The sequence below is a fragment of the Solenopsis invicta genome, chromosome 14, assembly GCF_016802725.1.
Source record: "Solenopsis invicta isolate M01_SB chromosome 14, UNIL_Sinv_3.0, whole genome shotgun sequence".
Taxonomy (NCBI): domain Eukaryota; kingdom Metazoa; phylum Arthropoda; class Insecta; order Hymenoptera; family Formicidae; genus Solenopsis; species Solenopsis invicta.
Window position 1 is genome coordinate 12304130 of NC_052677.1, and position 21053 is coordinate 12325182.

Here is a 21053-nt window from a genome sequence, read left to right on the forward strand (position 1 = left end):
TCTAGAAATCTCTTATTAGAAATAAAGATTATATAGGAGGAGTTTAGATTAGAGTTAATTTTTTCAAGTTAATAACAAATGACGAACCAGTGTTTAATGTATTAGAGACTTTAGATAATAATTATATCTTTAGATGATAATTATATAAATTTGAAATATATGAGTTATAAGATGTCATATAATTATTATACAATATAATATGTATCTTTATAAGATAGATTGTTACTTATAATTAAAATCATTCACTTTTTATTAAGATTAAATCTTTTATATAGGGTGCTTTATTTTGATTTCCTTAGGCGGATACTACGCAAGATATAAAAAAATGTTTCAAATTAAAATTGTATCTCGGAGAGAAACAGAAAAAGGTATCATTGATTTGACTTTCAGTGGCGTGGTCAAGATCAGGTCAAGATCACATTAATTTTTATTTTTAATAAAAACCCTATTTTTGATTACAGATTTTAGTAGCTGATGTTAAGAACTTTTCGAAACACTATAATGAAGTTTACTTTCATTAAATACTTTCGAGTTGTGAGACTCGAAAGTCACAGTATTTTGATACATACAGCTATATGTTTCTCATTTTTCTTGTTAGCCTCTATTAAACACCACACATATGTCTTTACCGAGGGGGAATTCACAACCCAAAATTTTGTACACCAATGCCGATTTTTGGCATTGCTGTAAAACACTGCCGACATTTTTGTACACTGCCGACAATGCTTATTGTTAGTCAATGCCTACAATGCCGTCAATCCTATATTAAAATTAAGGCAATGCCATGCAATTATGAACACTACCGCGTGCCCATTATCATACGCCAATGCCTGCACAAGAATTCTAAAGCTTTCCCGAAGTATTCAAAAATTTTTGTGCTCAACCCCATGATCGAAAAACCGACTCTGAAGTGAGCTCACCACTCCCCAACCACTGACGACAATGCCGTCAATATTATAGATCACTGCTTACTTTTTTCGGCAGTCCACTGCCGAAATTTTGTACACCAATGCCGGCTGTGAATTTCCCCTCGGTCTTTACCGCAACTTTTCGAGACAATATCAATATTATAATAAAACTTTTTCATGTAATTTTCTTAATTTAGTGCCTTTGCATTCATTATATTTTCTTAAGTATCAAAAACCGAGCTTTTATCGTGATTTTTCTGTATAAATAAATTCACTGAATAGGAGGCTTTTAGAAAGTATTTATTAGCAATTTTATATGTTGACATATTTAATAGCGTATCGAATAGACGCTTAATAATGAAATTTTACGGCTGTTTTGTACGTGTCATACAATTATGTTATTATACATTTATACCTATTCTTTCCTAAAAGAAGTAACGTATAGAAAATTATATGTAACTAACAAGTATCTATTTGAGAAAAATATTCGCGTACATTCATTTTTTTTCACGCGCATATGCGGAGATGCAGTATCTCGCATCGTTCTTCCTTTTTCAAAAATTTATAAAATTAAATAAATCAATAAATTTAATCTCTCTCTCTCACACACACACACACACACACACACACACACACACACACACACACACACACACGCACGCACGCACGCACGCACGCACGCACGCACGCACACACACACGCACGCACGCACGCACACATATTATCTTTGTTCTCAGATTTCAAAGAGAATCTTCTGCAATGACTCGCTTGTGACACTTCCTCCATTTACACAATTCTAGAAGGCCTCGCGCATTTCCCACGTTCGTTCTTGCCGCAAACAGAATCAACTAGCTTTTCTTGATATGCGACGAGATCGAGTCGAGGATTCCTCTGATCCATCAAGGACTAAGACAGCGTGGCGATCTGACAGGTCCTCTGTTCAAGCTCGCTATCCTCGTCGGATTCGCTGGCCCAGGAGGACCGTCGCTCGTGTCATATCTCGCCATCGCTGTCCCCGGGACAACGGCCTGGTCCTGACATGCCGTCATCGAGAACCTCCGTCACCTCGTTAAATAGACAATGATGGATAGATGATCGAGGAGAGAACGTGTACACACAATAAATCAATATTTTATAAAGAAAAGAATCAAGAGAGGACTGTAAAATTAAAACTAATTCACGGATTACTTCTTGCAAAATTATTCGAGTGCCGATTTTGGCCACACTTACCAGAACTTCCTCGAAACGATCGTAATTCTCCTGCCTGGAATTCAAGAGGCTCTCACCTACCGAATCGGCGCCGGCGCTCGATTGGCAAGCATCTCGTCGTCCTAGCGCGCTTGATGCAATATGCAATAGGGACAGCACCGCCAACAGACCGGCTGCAAGCACAAATGTCTGTCAGGGGCTCACGGGAATAGAGCCGAAGGAGTCGGCAAGAGTCCTTACCCGCGACATAGGATAGCCAGAGTTTATTGGGTCGCCACGCCAAGAGGCAGGACAACGGTAGGTAAAACAATGCTCTTCGCCAGCCACGCGTGGCCGACAAAACACTGGACCAGCAACGCGTGCAGAGAGAATCCTCGTTCCTAAAAAAAACAAAACGTCGAACACATACTGGGTTTTTTTAAAAAGAGAAAAATCTTCGAGTTCGTAAGATTAGAAAAAAAATAATTTTTAGGACAATTCCTGTAAGTATAAAATCAGCATCATTATTATTACAACAATATTCAATAATATATAACATTTTAAAATGTCATATTTAACGTATACAATATCAATTAATATTAATTGATACAAGCAAACTTTGACCACGGAGCTAATATACGTTTTTAAAACATTTCAATAATGTCTAAAAAAAAATCATGTATCAAATAATTTTTTTTTAATGTTTATATTATTTTAAAACATTTAAAAGATATACATATGATATCAACATTTCTAAATGTTACTCGTTCGATTGTTTCTTGTTTACTGGAAATGCATTAAACGAAGAGAATTTATATAAATAATTTGATATATCTAAAATATTTGTAACTGAATTAAATTAATAAAGCTCTTACGAATCAAAATTATTTCATTATTGCACAATTTTATTTTGGTTAGATGTAATTGCACGTTAAGAATCAAATCTATTTCAGATTACATCTTATTCCACTTGCCAATATATAAGTATTTAAGTTGACGTTTGGTAAGCTCCTTCAGAGCAAGCGAGATGTTCCTCGAATAACTCACGCAAACATTTGTGAAAGTATTTATACGAGTTATCTGATGTTCGCGGAAGTAGAGAATTTGCCCGATTTACATTCGATAAACAGAACTTTTTGCGAAAACGATGTTTCTTCCGCTGAATTCCGCTTGCGAGCAATCAGCGTTTAATCCTGTTTATGGCCATCAATTCCCACTTGAAGAGTCTCCGTCTTAAAGAGGCGCCGCAGTAAGACGATTTTTCTCGATACAACTTTCCGAGTACTCTCGCACACTTTTTACGCGATTACCAAATTGGATACTTGATATTACCAAACTTAATTATACTTATTAAATAGTATTTAAAAAAATAAAATTATTTTTAGTTACTATTAAATATGACATTATTATAAAAATGTTATTAAATATGTAATTGTACAGAGAGAAAAAGATTTCATTGGAATTAGTATTCCCAATGATATTCGACTGAAAGTTGTTTCATTGAAATAACATAAGCTTATACAAAACATTAGTAAATATATGATTAAATATATAATAATATATCAAATAAATAATGACATTATTAAATATATTATTAAATATATAACTGGCATTATTTCATTCAATATTTGATAGCTATCGTCAAACCTTTTTTATCAGTGAATCAGGTACTTGGATCATTATTAAAATCGACCTGTTTGATTTGCAATATTATTTCTATAGCTTCAAGTTATTGTATTCGGTGCGCGGTTCGTTATAAAGCTGAAAATGTATTTAAAATTTACATATAAAAATATAAACATAAAAAAAAATATTATTAGATATCCAGCCTCGCTTTGTTAGCGCTTTTCACTTCACTCGTTCGTGCGGTACACTTACGTAATTTAAATTATTATTGTTTAAATTATATTTCGTTGCGTGGCGGCAATTACGTTCACCGCGCAATTTAGGGGAAATCGTTAAGATAACTATATCAAGTATACGAGAACACAAAATTGCCGGAAAGCGATTTGCCCGAGCCCCCGGGATTATCGGGGAAATTTCCGCGGAGTTAATTATCACGTGTGTTTCGGAGCTGTTATTAATTTGCAAAATTGGCAGCCGTGGTAGACGTAAACTTTCGTAATCAATTCGCGGAGGATTAATATCATTAGGACGGCGATGAAAGGCGTAGAAAGCGCGGCGATCATCTCTGTACAGCGTGCGAGCCTTAATGCAGAGACAAAACCTTCCTTATTTACCTAAACCTTGAAAGACGGTCGATGAGATCGACAAGAGATCAATCGAGGGAGGAACGCTCGCCTTTCAATATTCCTTCGACGATTAACTCGCGGAGATATTTTTTTAATTGAATTATCCTCGATCGAAAGGGAGAGAAAGAGTGGTACTGATGGGACCTTCATCTCCGGGCGCGGTGAACGGATATAAAGGAAGATGTCTCTGTTGGAAATCCTCTTTTCCGCGACGTACGTTATCTCTGCCACCCGTCGTTCGATCATCTCCGTGTAGATCGGAGTGATCGATCGCTCCGGCCAGCGGCGCGGCAGTTTTAATGGCACCGTCCGTCGACGAGGACATAAACTTCCGCAGCAGCAGCAGCGTCGATTCCGGATGGATTGCTAAGCTAAGTTACTTCGATAAAACCGTAGACCCTTGCGAAACTTCTTTTACTACTTGCTCCTTCATTGCTAGCTCGCGAAGAACCCTGGCGACGTCGTCGTCGTCCCATTGGTCGCCGTCCCAAGCTGATCGATATAAACTTGGATGGCAAAAAGTAGCCGCGCGATAATCGAGATCAAATTCACCGAAAAATATGACATACATAATTTACTGACATATTAAATAACCGAGGGGAGATGTACATAAAGCAGAGGATACCGCACGACCGTGTATAATATCTCGAGAAATTAATCGTCGACGAGGAAGCCCGCGTGAGGCGCGCGCGCGCGCGCGCACACACATACACGAGGGAACGGAATACTCAGCTTCCTAATTAATTGTGCGCACCTCCGCAATTAACTTCGAAGACGCGAGGAAGTTTCTGTCTTCATTTTGCGGCTTGCGTGACACATTTATCTGGCTTAAAGATAACTACCGCGCGCCGCCACGCTTCACCGCCACCCCTTACGCATCGTAAAGCGTTATCTAGTTACTGGTAGTCCACCGCGCGTTTTCCGCGCATTTCTCCTCTCGTTGGTGAATGCGGGGAAAACTAGGGCGAACTTCCAACCCCGCTTAGTAATTGCCGGGCTAGCTTCGCGCCGCGCCACGCCGCTTCTTTTCCGTGTTATCCTGTTCGGACCGCGAACGAGTTAATTCCCCGAGGCATCCTCCTCAGCCTCCCGCCGCTCGTGTCCGCCGAGCTTGTATCGTCCCCGATATACCTACATGCGCGGGTCAATTTCCAGCAATTTGCGAAGTCACAGTCGTACACTCGCGTTACGCACCACACCGAGAGACTTATTGAAATTAAACGCTATCTACACAAGAGAAAAAGATTTCATTGGAATTAGTATCCCAGTTACTTGACTGAAATTTGTTTCGTGGAAAAATATAACGTATGCTTTACATTATTTGTACAATGAAAATTTGTATAATAAATAAAACATTATTTGTTTGAATGAAAATGTCGTTTTATTCAAATAGCATCTATTATTTGAAAAAAAAATAATACTATTATTAGTCGTGCTTATTGATTCAAATGTTGGTTTGTTTAAACCGTTCCAAATAAATTTGTTTGAATATAATAAAATTTATCAAGTCCAAAAAAAAATCGTTTTCTCTGTGTAAAATCTGATATATCTGAAAAACCTGATCCTTTTATGTATTTCATGAATTAATTATTTTATTTCTTATAAGTATTTACACATCAAAGCTCAAGCCTATTATTTATAAAAAAAAGAATAAATAAATACATAAGAGATCAGCAACGAGCAAAGAGTTAGATGAAGAGATAAATTGATATATTTATTCAAAGATATTCAAATACAATATCATGAAACGTTTCAACTTTACCAAGTTCTTTTCAGCACAGAAAACCATTAACTTAAACGTCGAATGCAAATAAATTTTACACGATAGAAAGGGCTTACTGTCATTTACATTATAAATTGCATTCGATCCACGACGTTGATCTCAAATTTTTAGTATGTTATTTTCGATCTTTTTATTTTTTTAACTTTTATTATTTATATTAATAATTTAATGCTGAAAAAATTTTAAAATAGTCAAAACGTTTATTGTATTTAAATTTCTTTGAATAAACGTACCAATTTATTTATTTTTTTTTTTATGACCTCTTAGGTCATTTATTCTTTTATCCCTAATATATATTATTAATTCGTAAATAAACCTGCATAACGAGATCTAGAAGCAGAGAAATAAAATAATTACGATTCTATTAAGGTATCTAAAAATTTATCTGAATATAAGAGTTGAAAATTATTTTGATGGTCTAACTAAATTTTTAGATACCTCATCAAAACCGTTCTTTCCACGTAGACCACATCCTTTCCTAAAATGTTAAAATTTATCCAAGTTCATAAAAAAACAAGAAAGGAAACGTACCTGACGCAGACCTGTACGAACATCGTGATGGCCCAAGTTATCTCGAGGAAGAAGATTACACCCGATGCCGCCCTACGATCGAAAATGCACGAGAATTAAGGGACGAAGCTACGTCTGGAGAGACCGAGTGTGTGATACAAGATTTCGCGTCACGTCGATTGAGCATACATCGCAAGCTCTGGCTCTGTCAACGAGGACATTTCGGAGAACGCGGTGGGGAATAAGAGGGAGAGACTGCTCGTCAACGAATTTACGGTCTCTGCAAACAAACTGCCTCTCCATGCGCAGCTGTTTTTCATAATGGTAAATAATTACAAGTGAGGTAACACGGAAAGAACGGTTTTGCTAAAGTGTCTAAAAATTTAACTGCGCGCAGCAGATCTGAAAGTAATGTTTTTAAATCCTCGAAATAATTTGTGAAGAACGCTCAGTCTGGTAGCTGAAATGTCAAAGCTTTTTGCAGCATTGCTCGTCACGCTTGATTATTTTTCATAATTATTTCGACGGATCGACAAAATTATTTTCAAATCTGTAGCCAGCTAAATTTTGTGACATTTCAGCAAAACCGCTCTTTCCGCGTGACAATTCCATCAGGCCGAGATGTATTCGTCCCAATGTTCATATATCAGCCTGTATCGCGGGAACGTGATCCAAATCTTGTCGATTTCCGAAAAAATCGCGATCTCTCCTCCTCGCGCAGCCGCGCGTGATCAATGAGTAAGAGCGCGCCGACGTATAGAACCGCGTAAAAAATGTAAGACATCTCTCTCAATTTCCCACTCCGCGAGATTCTCCACAGCGCCTTTGGGTAATGCCTGTGAAAAATTGCAATGGTCCGGGATATTTTCATTTATTTATTTATTCGTTTCTTTTTCGCGTCGCTCGTTGCGTATACGCGCCCTGCGGGAGATACAGGAGGGTATATGTTTAATCAAATGATATCGCTCTCCTGTGCGTAATGTCGGCGGTCGCAACGTCGCCGACGTCGATTCGTCGCCGTCGTCGCAAACGCGTGGTCGATATACCGGTTAAAAATTGACACGCGGTTATTTGCTCGACCCGAGAGTCGAGCTTATTCCCACAATACGTGAGAATTCGGGACAGAATTTTTACTTATTGATCGCGCGAGAGAATGAGAGATTGTGAGAGATGCTCCTTTAATTCTCCTCAAAATCCTCCTCTCGTGTGTTTCTTTGTACCGCGGGAGCTATAAAATTGCGAAATTGAGGACGAAACATTAATTCTGTGGTTCTGGGGTGATCGAGTGCATCTTTTAAAAGGCGAGAACGCACGAGGACGGGGGGAGAGCCCCGAGATCCTATTAAAAAAGTTATAAGGATATTCTAATGTATGTGCGCGCGTTAATGTTTGAGATCCATCAGACACTGTCGGTCTTCCCATTTTCTCCGTGACCGAATAAATACCTCGTCTTAAAAGTAATTTCATTCGCGACCTCGCGCTTCCGTTGCCGATAATCAAATCGGCCCTAAATTAGATCTCTCGAGGGGTTAAAGAGGGGGAGGGGAGGGGGGGGGAGAAAACGGATCGAAAGTGGATTGCCCGACGAGCGAGATGAGGACGATCGGAGAGATTTTCAGAGTCGTTCGTCGTGCTTAATTACACGCCCGGCCTGGCGTCCGACAAAATAGAATTTTATCGCGGATAAAGGACGCGGCTGAGAAGCTGCGCAAAACACATAACAACAATCTACGAGTAATGGGGAGTAACGTTGCGTGCAAATTGGACTCTCGTGTTTCACCCTCTCTCGTATCACGTTTAGCTAAAAGTGGAATATTCTTTCGCTCTGTCCGATCGATAATTCGCACGTGCGTGAATATTTTATCATTTACACGGAGCGAGAAAGCCGAAAGAAAGGTATTCGGTTCGCGCGGTGAGTTTCAATTATTCTCGTCGGACTGTCCGAACCAGTTGGACGATATCGTCCTCCCCGGCCCTCCTCCCGTGAAGAATCTACCCGTGAAAGCTTCAACGAGCGACGACGTCAGCAGCAGCGGTGTCGCGACTCCGTATTTTTCAGCGTTGAAAACGGCGACACGTAGGTTCTAGGTCAAATAAACGATGGCTCTGTCCGGGAGGGAAACATCCGTTAGCAGTTAGGCGCCTCTCGGGCGAGCGGGCGGGTTCAACAACTCTCCGAGTGTACCGAGTCGCTCGCGTGCAACAGTCGTCGAATGCACGACGATAAATCCGCCGTCTTTGGAACGGACGGATAATAATCGTCCCGCCGCGCCAGTGAGGAAAGGGTAAATTAAGCGAGAGAGAGAGAGAGGAAAGGGGAAAATCTCTGTCCGTAAAAATCGAACTTCTTTGCCAAGCCCAATCGGCTTCTCGAGGGGGGTTGTGCTCGGTCGTCGCGCGGGATGACCTTCCCTGTCGACGGTCTTTTCCTCTCGCGGATCTCCTTCCGTTTCGCGGACTAAGTTTCCAAGTCACCAGTAGAAGATTCGAGTCGGATCGCAGAGTTGGGTCAGAGTCGACCAAAGGTACATGTAAACACAGCACATTTGATATACATACAGCTGAATTTTTATTTATCCCCTTGGCAACACTGCAGTAACCTCGATCGTTTCCACTGAATCTCATTTGGACACTACCCTTAACATTTTATTAGGCAAGGTTCATTCAATTTCAAATTTGATGTTTCCGCCGTAAGAGCGCTCACCCCAACCCGACTCTGACCCTGCTCGAACCCTCGGTGGCGACTTAGGTACTCACAGTCGAGTCTTATATTTAAGATCGTCTCGAGTATCGTCTTAAAATGTCATGAACCAATGGGACAGCCGCATCAGCTTCTCAAGGCGTTATTTAAGACGGTCTTGAAAGAAGAATCGACTGTGAATACCAGTTTTAGTCGCGCGCGAACAGCCGACGATTTGGTCTCTCCCGTGGCGCGAGTGTCGACGCGAGCTAGGATCGCGATCGGAGGGCTGATAATGCGTGAATTGAATTACGGTATACGCATGTTGAATTATCCTCACGTAACGTAAAGCCCCATGACGTGTCGATGGTACGCCACATCCGAGCCGACGCCGCACACAACTGCAACAGATAGAAAAAGGATCAAAAGGATTGCATCCCTGCCCGTCTGACCCTTACATCTCGGCCCGGCGATATATTCAGCCAGGCATCGACCTCTTCGATCGGATTGCTATTTTTTTTTTTATTTTTTTTTATTTATTACGCCGAACGAGACCCGAGCGTAATTTATAATCAAAACTGCAACTCTTGCATGCGAATCGTGCAAGATTTCCCGATACAATAAATGGTTAAATTTGACAGATGTGACGACGTTACTTTTGATAGAAAATGTGAGGAAATTGCGTTGCGCTTTTTGTTTACCGTTATCTATATAAAATTATCTACTAGAAATGACTTCATCTTATTTTTATCTAAATTATTAGAACGTATATTTTCATCATTGAATAAAACAAGTCTCTCTTTTTCAAATTATTCAAGTTATTAATGTAAATCACTACGAGTACGAGTATTATTTTTAGCAACTTTCAATCTGCGAGTTATCATTTATTCTAACAGAGAAATTTTTTTTTAAATGACGACGAAGTAACAACAGATTGTACAGATCAAACAATAATAGCTCAATGTAAAAATTGCTGCAAAACTATAAATGGTTCGAAATTCAATCAAATAAAGCATGTATATTTTTCAACTTTAATTTTTTATCTGCGTATTGATCCATATCAAAAGAGGAACATTTTTCGTCAAATTGAATTATTATAGTGAATTATATTGAAAAATTCTTGTTTTTAAGAAATAAAGATTTGATGAATCTATTACTTTCGTATTCTAAATTGTGTTGCTTAATTGCGATAACTATCTTAAAGTTATCTAGATAAAACGATAACTAATTTTTTCTTTCATTTACACTGAGAAAAAAAAGTTGTTAAATTGACAAAATTTGTCAACTTAATTAAATTTCTTTATTTCAAGTATTTAACTCAAATACATGAGATATTAGAAATTTAAGCATTTATATATTTAAATTAAATACGTAAATACTTGAATCAAAGAAATTTAATCAAGTTGAAAAATTTAGTTAACAACTTTTTTCTCAGTTTAAATAAATTTAAATTTAAATCATCTATTTTTTCATCTAAGATACGTTTACATGTAATTTATCTTATCTTATCTTTATTTAGATACTTTTAAGTTATCTGTGCGCTTCATTCAACATTGCACTTCTCGCATTGTTCTAAATAACACTTATAATAATATTTCTAAGATTATCTCTTTAATTCTAGGACAGTTTCTCGATTTTCTAACTTTTCTGCCAAAATATAAGTACTTTTCTCTTTTTCGCGTCGTCTATCTGTTATCTCCCCGTCAAAGGAAATATATATTTTCGGAATACTTCGCGGCACAAGTTTCGCTCGCTCGTGCACATGCCGGTGAATTAATTAGATTATACTCGTGGAGCAGATATGCACTTGTATATTCCAAACGTGTAGACGCACATGCATTACGGTATTTTTCGCCATTCGATAATGTGATAATACGAGGCGGAACGACACTTTGCGACTTCGAAATGGACGGGAGAGAAAGCTCTACGATATCCCGTGTGCGATGTAAAAACGCTCGCCGTAATGTTCCTTTTAAAAGAGAGAGAGAGAAAGAACAAGATCTCCATTTTCAGGGAGAAAAAAAATATTATTTGAAATGCAACCTGAGAATATCAAACAATACCGAAACACACACACACACACACACACACACACACACACACACACACACACACACACACGCACGCACGCACGCACGCACGCACGCACGCACGCACGCACGCACGCACGCACGCACGCACGCACGCACGCACACACACACACACACACACACAGGGTGATTATTAATGAATGTTCCCACTTTTTACCATAGGAGTATGATTTATCGACGGATACATATTTCTAACATATTATTACATTAGAAATTACAAATGCGTGCTCCTATGATAAAAAGTGGAGACATTCATTGATAATCACTCTGTACATATATATATACACAATATATAATACATATGATGGAATACGAATCGCCCGTGGCAAGATATCGAGAGACCCCGCATTAATCTCCGCATCTCTGCGAATATAAAATTATTCTATTGTATACGCCGGGGGAGAGTGTACACGTTCTGTGCAAGTATCGCGTACACAATGGATCGACTATATTCCTGCCTGACGGGAAATCAATACGCAGCAGGTTCGAACGTCGAATAGGATTTTTTTCTAGCAGAGCGACGGATCGACTTGAGCGTCTAGCGGGGGACAGGGGCACAAGGGGGACACGGGATACAAAGCCGATCATCTCGGATCATTGTAATTGCCCCCGGGAGAAATCGCACGTTTTGTATGTATCGGGAGAAATGTATCGAACGATTGTTCGTAGAAGGATGTCGCGATACGTGAAGCTAATTGCGAGTGAGACGCGTTAGTTGTCTCAAAGTCACAATGACGAAAAAGAAAATTGGTTAGTGATTTGCCGCTGAAAAGGTTGAGTTCTTAATTTCACATCGAATTAATCGAAACGTGTGATAGGAATCAGGAATTGTGGGATTAAAAAAATCGAATTAACAAATAAAAAAGACGAGCTCGTTTTGTGCTGAGCAAGAAAGAGACAAGTCGGCCAATAACGAGCATAAGAAAATTTTATTTAAATAATCAAATTACTTTCAGATAAATGAATGCATATGTTTGAATATGTGTTTCGACTATGCTAAGTTTTCCTCAACGTTAAGAAAATAATTGAGAAATACGATTTTTCTTAATCACGGATAGTTTTGTTTCTTTAAACGTACATTTTTACCTTTCCGATTATTTTTAACATTTGATTTAGCCACGTAGCAATTTTGATTATATTTATTTATTTACTTGTGGTTTTATACCAGAATACTTACTTGTAAATATTTGTTCTAATACTATTCAATTTATTTTTCTAACGCTGAAGACGCGCACAATTAATATAATCGAAACATATTCGAATGAAAGTACTCAATTATTTGAGAGTGAATTAAATTTATTTAATTAAATATTTTTTATGCTCATTGTTGGTTCATGTCTTCTTTGATTAGTAAAAAAAAAATTAATTATTGAATCGTTCTGAGTGTGTTAAGTTAGCATCTCAAGTGTGAGTATCTCACGATTAAATTGCGTATTAATTAGCATCCAGCATAGTTCTTGATAAGTTTTAACAACAGTTTTCTCAAATTTGCTATAAAAATCGCGGTTTTAAGAAATGAGATGCTAACTTCGAACAATGTCAAATAGCATCTCACCGTATCTTGAATCTTTAACGGTGGGAGCGAAAAAATCCGTAGAGCTCTGAAGTCTGGATAGGTTCAGTGAATAGTTTTGATAATTAAAATCCAATAATTATAAGTAATTATTAAAAGAAATGTACAACAGTAAGATGCTACAGTTCTGACACGACTTCTGGGCTGTACAAAAATTTTTAATGGCAAATTACGTCTCCACACATAAGCTCGTGAAAAGTTATGACAACTAGCGCACTTCTAACAATTATAAATAATTATTATGAATCAAAAATCCACATGACAGAGAAATAAAGTGACACTGCCGCGAGTTTTAAGCCGCAAAAATATTTTAAGCCATGCATTGTGCCGTCATACACTAGTTCGTAAATAGTTGCGGCAAATAAATCGCTTCTGATAAAAATAATTAATTATTATAAATAAAAAATTTATATGATAATGAGATGCTGTGACATTGGCGCAAGTTTTGAACCCCATAAGTATTTTTCCTACAGCTCTCGACATATTAAAGCGCCTTCCGAAGAGTTGCGGCCGATTCATATATTAGTTAATCAACAAAAAATTAATAACTTTCGAAAAAGCCGATTTTTCGCATATATGGGTGAAATGCTGATCTTTTTCAAAGAATTCTGTATACGAAAAAATATTTTTCCTACAGATTTCAACATATTAAAGCGCCTTCCGAAGAGTTGCGGTCAATTCCGATATTAGTTAATCAACAAAAAATTAATAACTTCCGAAAAAACCGATTTTTCGCATATATGGGTGAGATGCTGATCTTTTTCAAAGAGTTCTGTATACGAAAAAATATTTTTCCTGCACTTCTCAACATATTGAAACACCTTCCAAAAAGTTGCGGTCGATTCCGATATTAGTTAATCAACAAAAAATTAATAACTTCCGAAAAAGCCGATTTTTCGCATATATGGGTGAGATGCTGATCTTTTTCAAAGAGTTCTGAATACGAAAAAATATTTTTCCTGCAGATTTCAACATATTAAAGCGCCTTCCGAAGAGTTGCGGTCGATTCCGATATTAGTTAATAAACAAAAAATTAATAACTTTCAAAAAAGCCGGATTTCGAACTCCACGTATTTTTTAAATTTGACAAAATAAATTTGACAAAGCTGGTGTTAAAACTTATCAAGAGCTATGCAACTCTGCTGGATGCTTAATACGCAGTTTAATCGTGAGATGTTCACACTTGAGATGCCAACTTCACATACTCAATCGTTCCTAAGAAAGTTAATTTCTTTTTTACATAATAACTCGGAAAAAGTCGGTGATAGAAATTATTAAATAAAACGAGTTAATTATTGCATCATCTTTAAGAAAATTGATTCCTTAATTAGACATTGATTTAATCGGATCGCGTGACAGGGGTCGCTAAATCATTCGATACGATCTCCATAATGTCCAAGTTGTCAAACAACGATGACGAGCGCGTGATGATAACTATAAGTGCTCTGATCTGTCTGGAAATTGTGCTCTCCATCAATCCGCCCCGCCGTCCGTGACGAGTCGACGAGAGGCGAATTGTCGCATTCAACACAACATTTTTTTTTTTCAAAACTCAATCCTCGGAACCATCGAGGCGCGATTTCGATCAATTCCACGAAAATCGCAGGAAAAATTAATTAAATAGGAATCAAAAAAATATCTCGATTTTTCGTCCTCACTCTCTAATTCGGAATCAGTGTATTATTCACTGAAAGACAATGAATAATTTGATGTAAGTGATATAACTATATTAATCAGTGATATATCCACTTTCTTTCAATGACAATACACTGGTTCCGTTTCCCATACAGCACAACATAACGAAAACATTGCAAAACATTGCTACAATGTTGCAACAATATTGCGACAATGATAAAATGTCCGCTCCAGAAATATTGATACGCAATGTTGCTGTTATATTATATACATATGTTGCTGCAACGTTGCTGAAATGTTACATATCAATATTTATGAAGGTGTTTGCTGGACACTCCAGCAAACACCAAGTTATAGTTACATAAACGTTAGTTGTAATTTTCCACTCAACAATATAACTCTGTTATATAACACTCGTTATATTACATCAGTTATATTGTCGAGTGGGATATTACTTATATACTGTAACTTTGTGTTTGCTGAGTGTTTACTTTACCATTGCTGCAATGTTGCTGAAACATTGTAGCAATATTTTGCTACATAGATCAGTGAGAGCATCCCCTTCCGAATCACCAAAAAAACGGTGAATAATCATTGATGATCACTGTTACAAGTATAACACTGCATTGTAAATCAGAAAGATTTTACTCATTCGGATTTAGAGAGCGCGCAGGTTTTACCGTTGCACCCAACAAGCGAAGTTTATCTCAAAACCCCCGGAAGTCGCTTACTGAATCTTCAAAACAGCTTCAAGCCGGCTTTCCGGGGATTCCTGAGAAAGGCGACAGAAGAATATTAGAGAGCAGTCCGTGAAAGTCCGTTCTAATTGCGAGGCGTACTCGATCAAAGGGCCTCTAAAATGAAATAACCGGCATACGAGCGAAATAATTACGCGAGCCATTAGGGGAACTTTCATGACGCGACGCGTTGCGAATGCAATTACCAATAACGATTTTAAGAAAGCCTCTCGTCGAGCCTCGGGTTTCAACTTTAATGGACAGGCGCTTCAGTAGCGATTTCAGTGATCCGATACGCGAAGATCTCATCCGACCGGGAAATCCTGCGGCCCTGGTCGCGACCGATTGACATTACAGTCGTTGATTATGTTAACGAACTCGCCCGTTAACTCCGATCCTCCGCGCTTGTGTTCCCAACTTTTTCCCCGATTCCGGAGACGAACCGCCCGCTCTCGTCCTGCGCGCTAAATCGCTTTGGATCAAAAGCCCTCTAAAAGACGAAGTTTCGCAATTATCGCCCCGCAAACGCAAACGATGTACTCTGCACGTTTCGCAGGAAACTTAACACAACAGAGGATGCGACGTAGATGCGCCTCCACATGTGTGAGTGTGTGGACACGCGAGCGTGCATGTTTGTGAGTCGTGGTTCGTGGGTCCAACGAATTTGGGGAAACGCGAAAGCGATGTATTATTCAGAGGACGGAGTCGCGCAACTTTAATAAAAGGAAAATCCGGCCCAGGCGACGCGCAGCTGGGATACTCGCCTGTCGTCGGGAAGGAAATATTTGCGGAAAATTTTACACTCCTTATCCGGCTACCGTGGCGTCGCGTCGGTGTGTGTTCCTGCTTTATGTATTTATGAGCCAGGGAGCCGGGCGCCGCCGGAAGAAGCCGGAATTCTGCGCGAAATAAGCGTACATGCTGATGATTCACTCGCTGCGGACCTCGCTGCAGGCGGGATGATGCGGAAAACGTGGGTATGTAAGACCGCTCATTAAGCACCGAAAACATTATTCGATTAATTTAACGTTTACTCGCGGCTCTCTTCGATTTCCATTTCTCCGCGCGGTTTTCATTTCCGCTCGACTCGAGTTAAAATGTATAGGTAGAATCTCGGAAAATTCCCCGTGCAACTTAAATTTCTGTCTACGTTTAAATTTTTCTAGACCCACATACACACACACACACACACACACACATACACGATATACGGTCTTCGGCGATCGTTTCGGAAGCTCGCGAGATTCCGGATACGGATTCTCGAGCGTGTTCGCCAGCCGGACATTGTCGGACGGAGGTCCTGCGACTGGCACATGAATTGACCACCTGCGGTCGCGCTGGTTCGCGTCGCGAGTGAATTTCCGGGGTTGCATTGTCCTCCAAGATGCACCGTCGGGATATCCATTATCCTTCAACCGACGAGGGAGGGTCGCCAATCATTTTTCTCGAAAAATCAGATCTCTACGGGCTATACAGACGGAGAGCGCGTGAGTGATCCTCTCATATACGAGCAAGATCTTTATATTACTGCGACGCGGACGGTTAAATCAATTGAGCAATTAACAGTCATTCAATTGCGGATAAAAATATAACATTTTAGCAACGTAGTGGAGGGTCGCCAAATGCGTGCCACTCAAGTTATTTTCGCATTTGTTGTTGATTTGGTACAAAATTGGACGTTGGAAACTGCTTGATGTTTCAGATACCTATTACTGTAATCCTTTATCAATAACAAATTAGTTATATTTAAACCTTTATACAATTTATAGAAGGTATACGTTTTAATTAATCGTCTAAATCATACCTATGGGTTATAAATCGCGTCGCCTTCAAAAGCATCCAATTTATGAATTAAAATAATTAAAAATATAAATAATTATTAATAAATATATACTTATTAATAATTTTAAAAAAAGGATCAAATATTTAATAATTAATACATAACCATAATAAAAACGTAAGCTTGCATTTAATTGCAAACAACAAAATTTTATACGTACTTAGCAATTGTGAATTTTTCATATCAATCTTATATTAATATCGTTTATAATAATATTGTAACATGTTAACATTAATTATAATAAAATTTACGGTACATAATGTGATTTAGGAAATTTGATAAATTTTATAAAAATATCAATTTAAAATTTATAATAATTGCAAATGTAAATACAATAATGTAAAACATTCAACAATAAATCTTGATTTTAAAAAATATAAAAATATAGTATAAAATTGCATGTGCTTACATTATTATCAACTACATAAATTGATTAAAAATCAACATCGGTTGTATCTGATTGAAGTGTTGTTAACACGAGCAAAACAAGATGTTTGTTCAATTTCTGTATATGTGACTCGTTTCTCATTTATTTCGTATTTTTATCGCTAAAATGTTACATTAAGAAAAAATATAAAATATTGACGGGGTATGATGTAGGTGGCCGGTACGCATTCAGCAACTCTCTCCACTAATAGCAACGTCAAATTGCATCGAGACCGTAAGCGGAAGCTGAAGAAGAAACTCAAACGGTGGCGACAAAATGTCGATGAATCCTGGGGGTACCGTTCACGGGCAGCGGATAGGGAAGCAAAAATCTCTCCCTAAGGATGACTAGTGACCCGATAGGTCGTCCTATCTCCCTTAATTTCTTTCTCCGTCGCGGAAACGAAGACAGATTGGCGCGATCGGATTGCTATTTCGCGATCGCGTCACTGCGTTTTTCTCTTTATCCTTTCTTTTTTTCTTTTTTTTTTCTTTTTTTTTCACCGCCTTCCGCCTTCCTCGTCCTCGTTTTCCAGCTGATTTCGACTGTAGAACGAGTTTTCGCGCGCGGTCAACGAGAGAAATCCGAAATTCCCGGGTGCCGAGTTCAATTAGAGAACGCGACGCCGAGGCCTTCCGGTGATGCGTCCCGGCAATGCAATTAGCCGCGGACACCACTCTCGTGTCGTCGAGGGTGCGCCAACAGAATGGGGGCGAAAGTGCGCGCGATAATTAAGACGCCAGACGCGAGGAGACGGCTCTCGAATATAATTAGGCATCAGCTGGCTTCGCCACACTTCGCCGACCGATATCGCTTTGTGCGCAAACAACTCGCTCGCTTTCTCCGCGGGAGCGGAAGCACGCTCGCTTCTCTCCACGGCCAGCTGAGGATCTCCGAAGAGGAAGAAGGAAACCCCCTGAAGGGAATTAGAAATTCTCGGTGTGAGAATGGACGAAAACTTTTAACTCCGGCAAAGAGTATCCCGCTTCTCGACTGATAATTCGATTACCAACTTTCGCGTGTTGGTTCACGATTCGCAATCGGCTCGTTTCGAGAGGACCCAATTCTCTCTCTCTCTCTCTCTCTCTCTCTCTCTCTCTCTCTCTCTCTCTCTCTCACTTTCTCTCTATCTCAAAAAGTCTTGGATTACAACGCTAAGAAATCAAGGAAGTTTTTCCGTACCCGCCGGGACATATAGATATACATTACGGGGAGGAAGCACGCGCGGTGGACACGCGGAGTTCACTGGGAATTAATTTCATTCGCGACGCGATCGAAGGAAATCCGCTCGCTCGCCCGTCCGTCCGTCCGTCGCCGAGAGGATCGCATGCGTCGAACGTTTCCGACGACGGAGCACACGATGGAAATTGAGTTTCGCTGAGTTTTCCGTCGCGACGATTCGATTTGTCCCGCGACATCGTGACGAGCGGCACGAAAAGTTTCCACAGAGAGCGAAAGGGTAGAGGAGAGGAGAGAAGAACGACTCTCTTCGAGAGTACGCTCCCCGAATCGCGCGATCGCGAAAAAGCGAACGAGGGGATGGGAGGGGGGGGGGACGAGAGGAAAATTGGTTGAACATTTCGCGAAATGATGGATGCGCCCTCCGTAGACAGCATCTCCGACGCATCTCTGGCGTGTCTCTCTTTGAGAGATGCCGACGGGCGATATCTTTCCGAGCGCTTGATAGGAGTATATTCATCATAATTTCCAGCGCATTTTAAATCTATTTGCTCGGCAAAGCTCGCTGAACGCGAGATCCCCCGGGGAAAAACCGCTTCCGGAAGCTCAGCGAAAAAACTAACCGGTAACTATGTGTCGCGCAGAATTTCTCTCTCTCTCTCTCTCTCTCTTTTCCTCCCGTTCCGCATCGCATGTAGAATGCATCAACGCGGGAAGTGCAGCGCATCCGTGCGCATCCACTCGTCAGCGGCGGCGAATCTCGTATATGTTTCGCAATGGCCTGCACTTTAGGGAAGGAGAATAAAGGGAGGACAGGACACGGCGGGGTGTAACAAATGCGGCTCTCACCGAAATTAAAATTGAAGAGAACGACTCGCAGTTAATTCCCGGAGTGTCGTGAAAATTTTTGGCTCGTTGCAGCGCTGCGCTGCACCGCGCCGCAACGGACGCACCAGAAGGCAGACTTGTCCCGTAATCTTTTAAATTCGCTGTTCTTTCGCGAATAAGCTCTGCTTCCCGTGTAAATCCAAATTTTAGTCAACGAGCTTAACGTGGAAAAATCTCCGAAAACTCGGTCAATCTTTAGGATCCGAGGTATTTTGTACTCACAATCAGATCCTCTCGTGCCGTTCCGTTTTCAATTCCCGCATCCTCCCAGCTCCCGATCGCTACTTCCTGTGCGTGATATCGCGCGGCGCAATAAAGACGTTTTTATATGACCGAATAAAAATATTTTTACGTCGAGCGGTAAAAATGCATCTACCGCCGGCGCGCATTATCGTAATATCTCGGTGCGCGCATTTCGCGATATTTTTACAGAACCAACTTCAGTGCATGTGAAGACGTAAGAATTTAATACGCCAGGTGTCTCATTACTATTATTTCGCTGTTACCACTTCCGGCTGCCGTCACTCGCGCTATTGTTAGATTATTTAAAGCTGTTGGCCATTTTACTTGACGGATAAAAACCCAGTCCATATTTTATAGAAAAATATCAATATCTCATAAAAGTGTTTAAAATTAAGTTTCGAAGTTAAGTTTCTCCCACTAGAAAAGGAGTAAGTAATAGTACTATTTTTAAACGAATGTCTTCGTCATACCACTTCTGATATAACGAATATGGATAGTCTTTATTTAGAAATCTCTATCTTTCTGTCTCATATGTACTTAAACAAAATTGATTTTTTAAAAATACAATACTGGAAAATTTTTTCTCGTCTTATTGTTATCAAATTATATTTTACTTCTCTTGTTATATTTTATTCCTCTCTTTTTTAATTACTTTCCTATGTTTTTATATCATTGTTCTTATGTTCTTTGTATTATTCTTACTTATATTCTTCGGGCCATAATTTATTGCTTTTTTTATTTTTTTATTTATGTATTTTTTTAACGTTCTTAAACGGTTTGCCATAAAACGAAAATAAACACCTTCTCTGTCTTCTTCTCTTTCTCTTCCTCGCGTACACTTAAACAAGACTGATTTTCTAGAAATATACGTCGAAAAATTTTGTTCTCGTTTTATTTTTTTCAAATTTTATTTTACTTGCTGTTATTATATTTTATTCTTTTCTTCTTTATATTCCTTTTTATGTTCTTATATCATTGTTCTTATGTTCCTGTATTATTTTTTTTCTTATATCGTTCGTGCCATAATTTGTGGCTTTTCTTGTTTCTTTATTGGCAATCTCGTTAACATTCCAAAAGAGTTGACTGTAAAACAAAAATAAACGCCCTCTCCATCTTTTTC

At 39.2% G+C, this 21053-nt stretch overlaps 1 protein-coding gene across 1 annotated transcript in view; it reads right to left on the bottom strand.

The window, feature by feature from the left end:
* Positions 1–1187: 1187 nt before the first annotated feature.
* The window catches only part of LOC105194050, a 40146-nt gene continuing 20280 nt past the window's right edge, over positions 1188–21053 (bottom strand). Inside the window, exons 3-7 of the mRNA XM_026139955.2 lie at positions 9662–9722; positions 6663–6734; positions 2358–2497; positions 2139–2290; positions 1188–1973 (exon numbers count right to left, since the gene is read on the bottom strand). Coding sequence (XP_025995740.1) covers positions 1902–1973; positions 2139–2290; positions 2358–2497; positions 6663–6734; positions 9662–9722 — 497 coding nt within the window. The 3' untranslated portion in view covers positions 1188–1901. The remainder of the gene's footprint in view (positions 1974–2138; positions 2291–2357; positions 2498–6662; positions 6735–9661; positions 9723–21053) is intronic.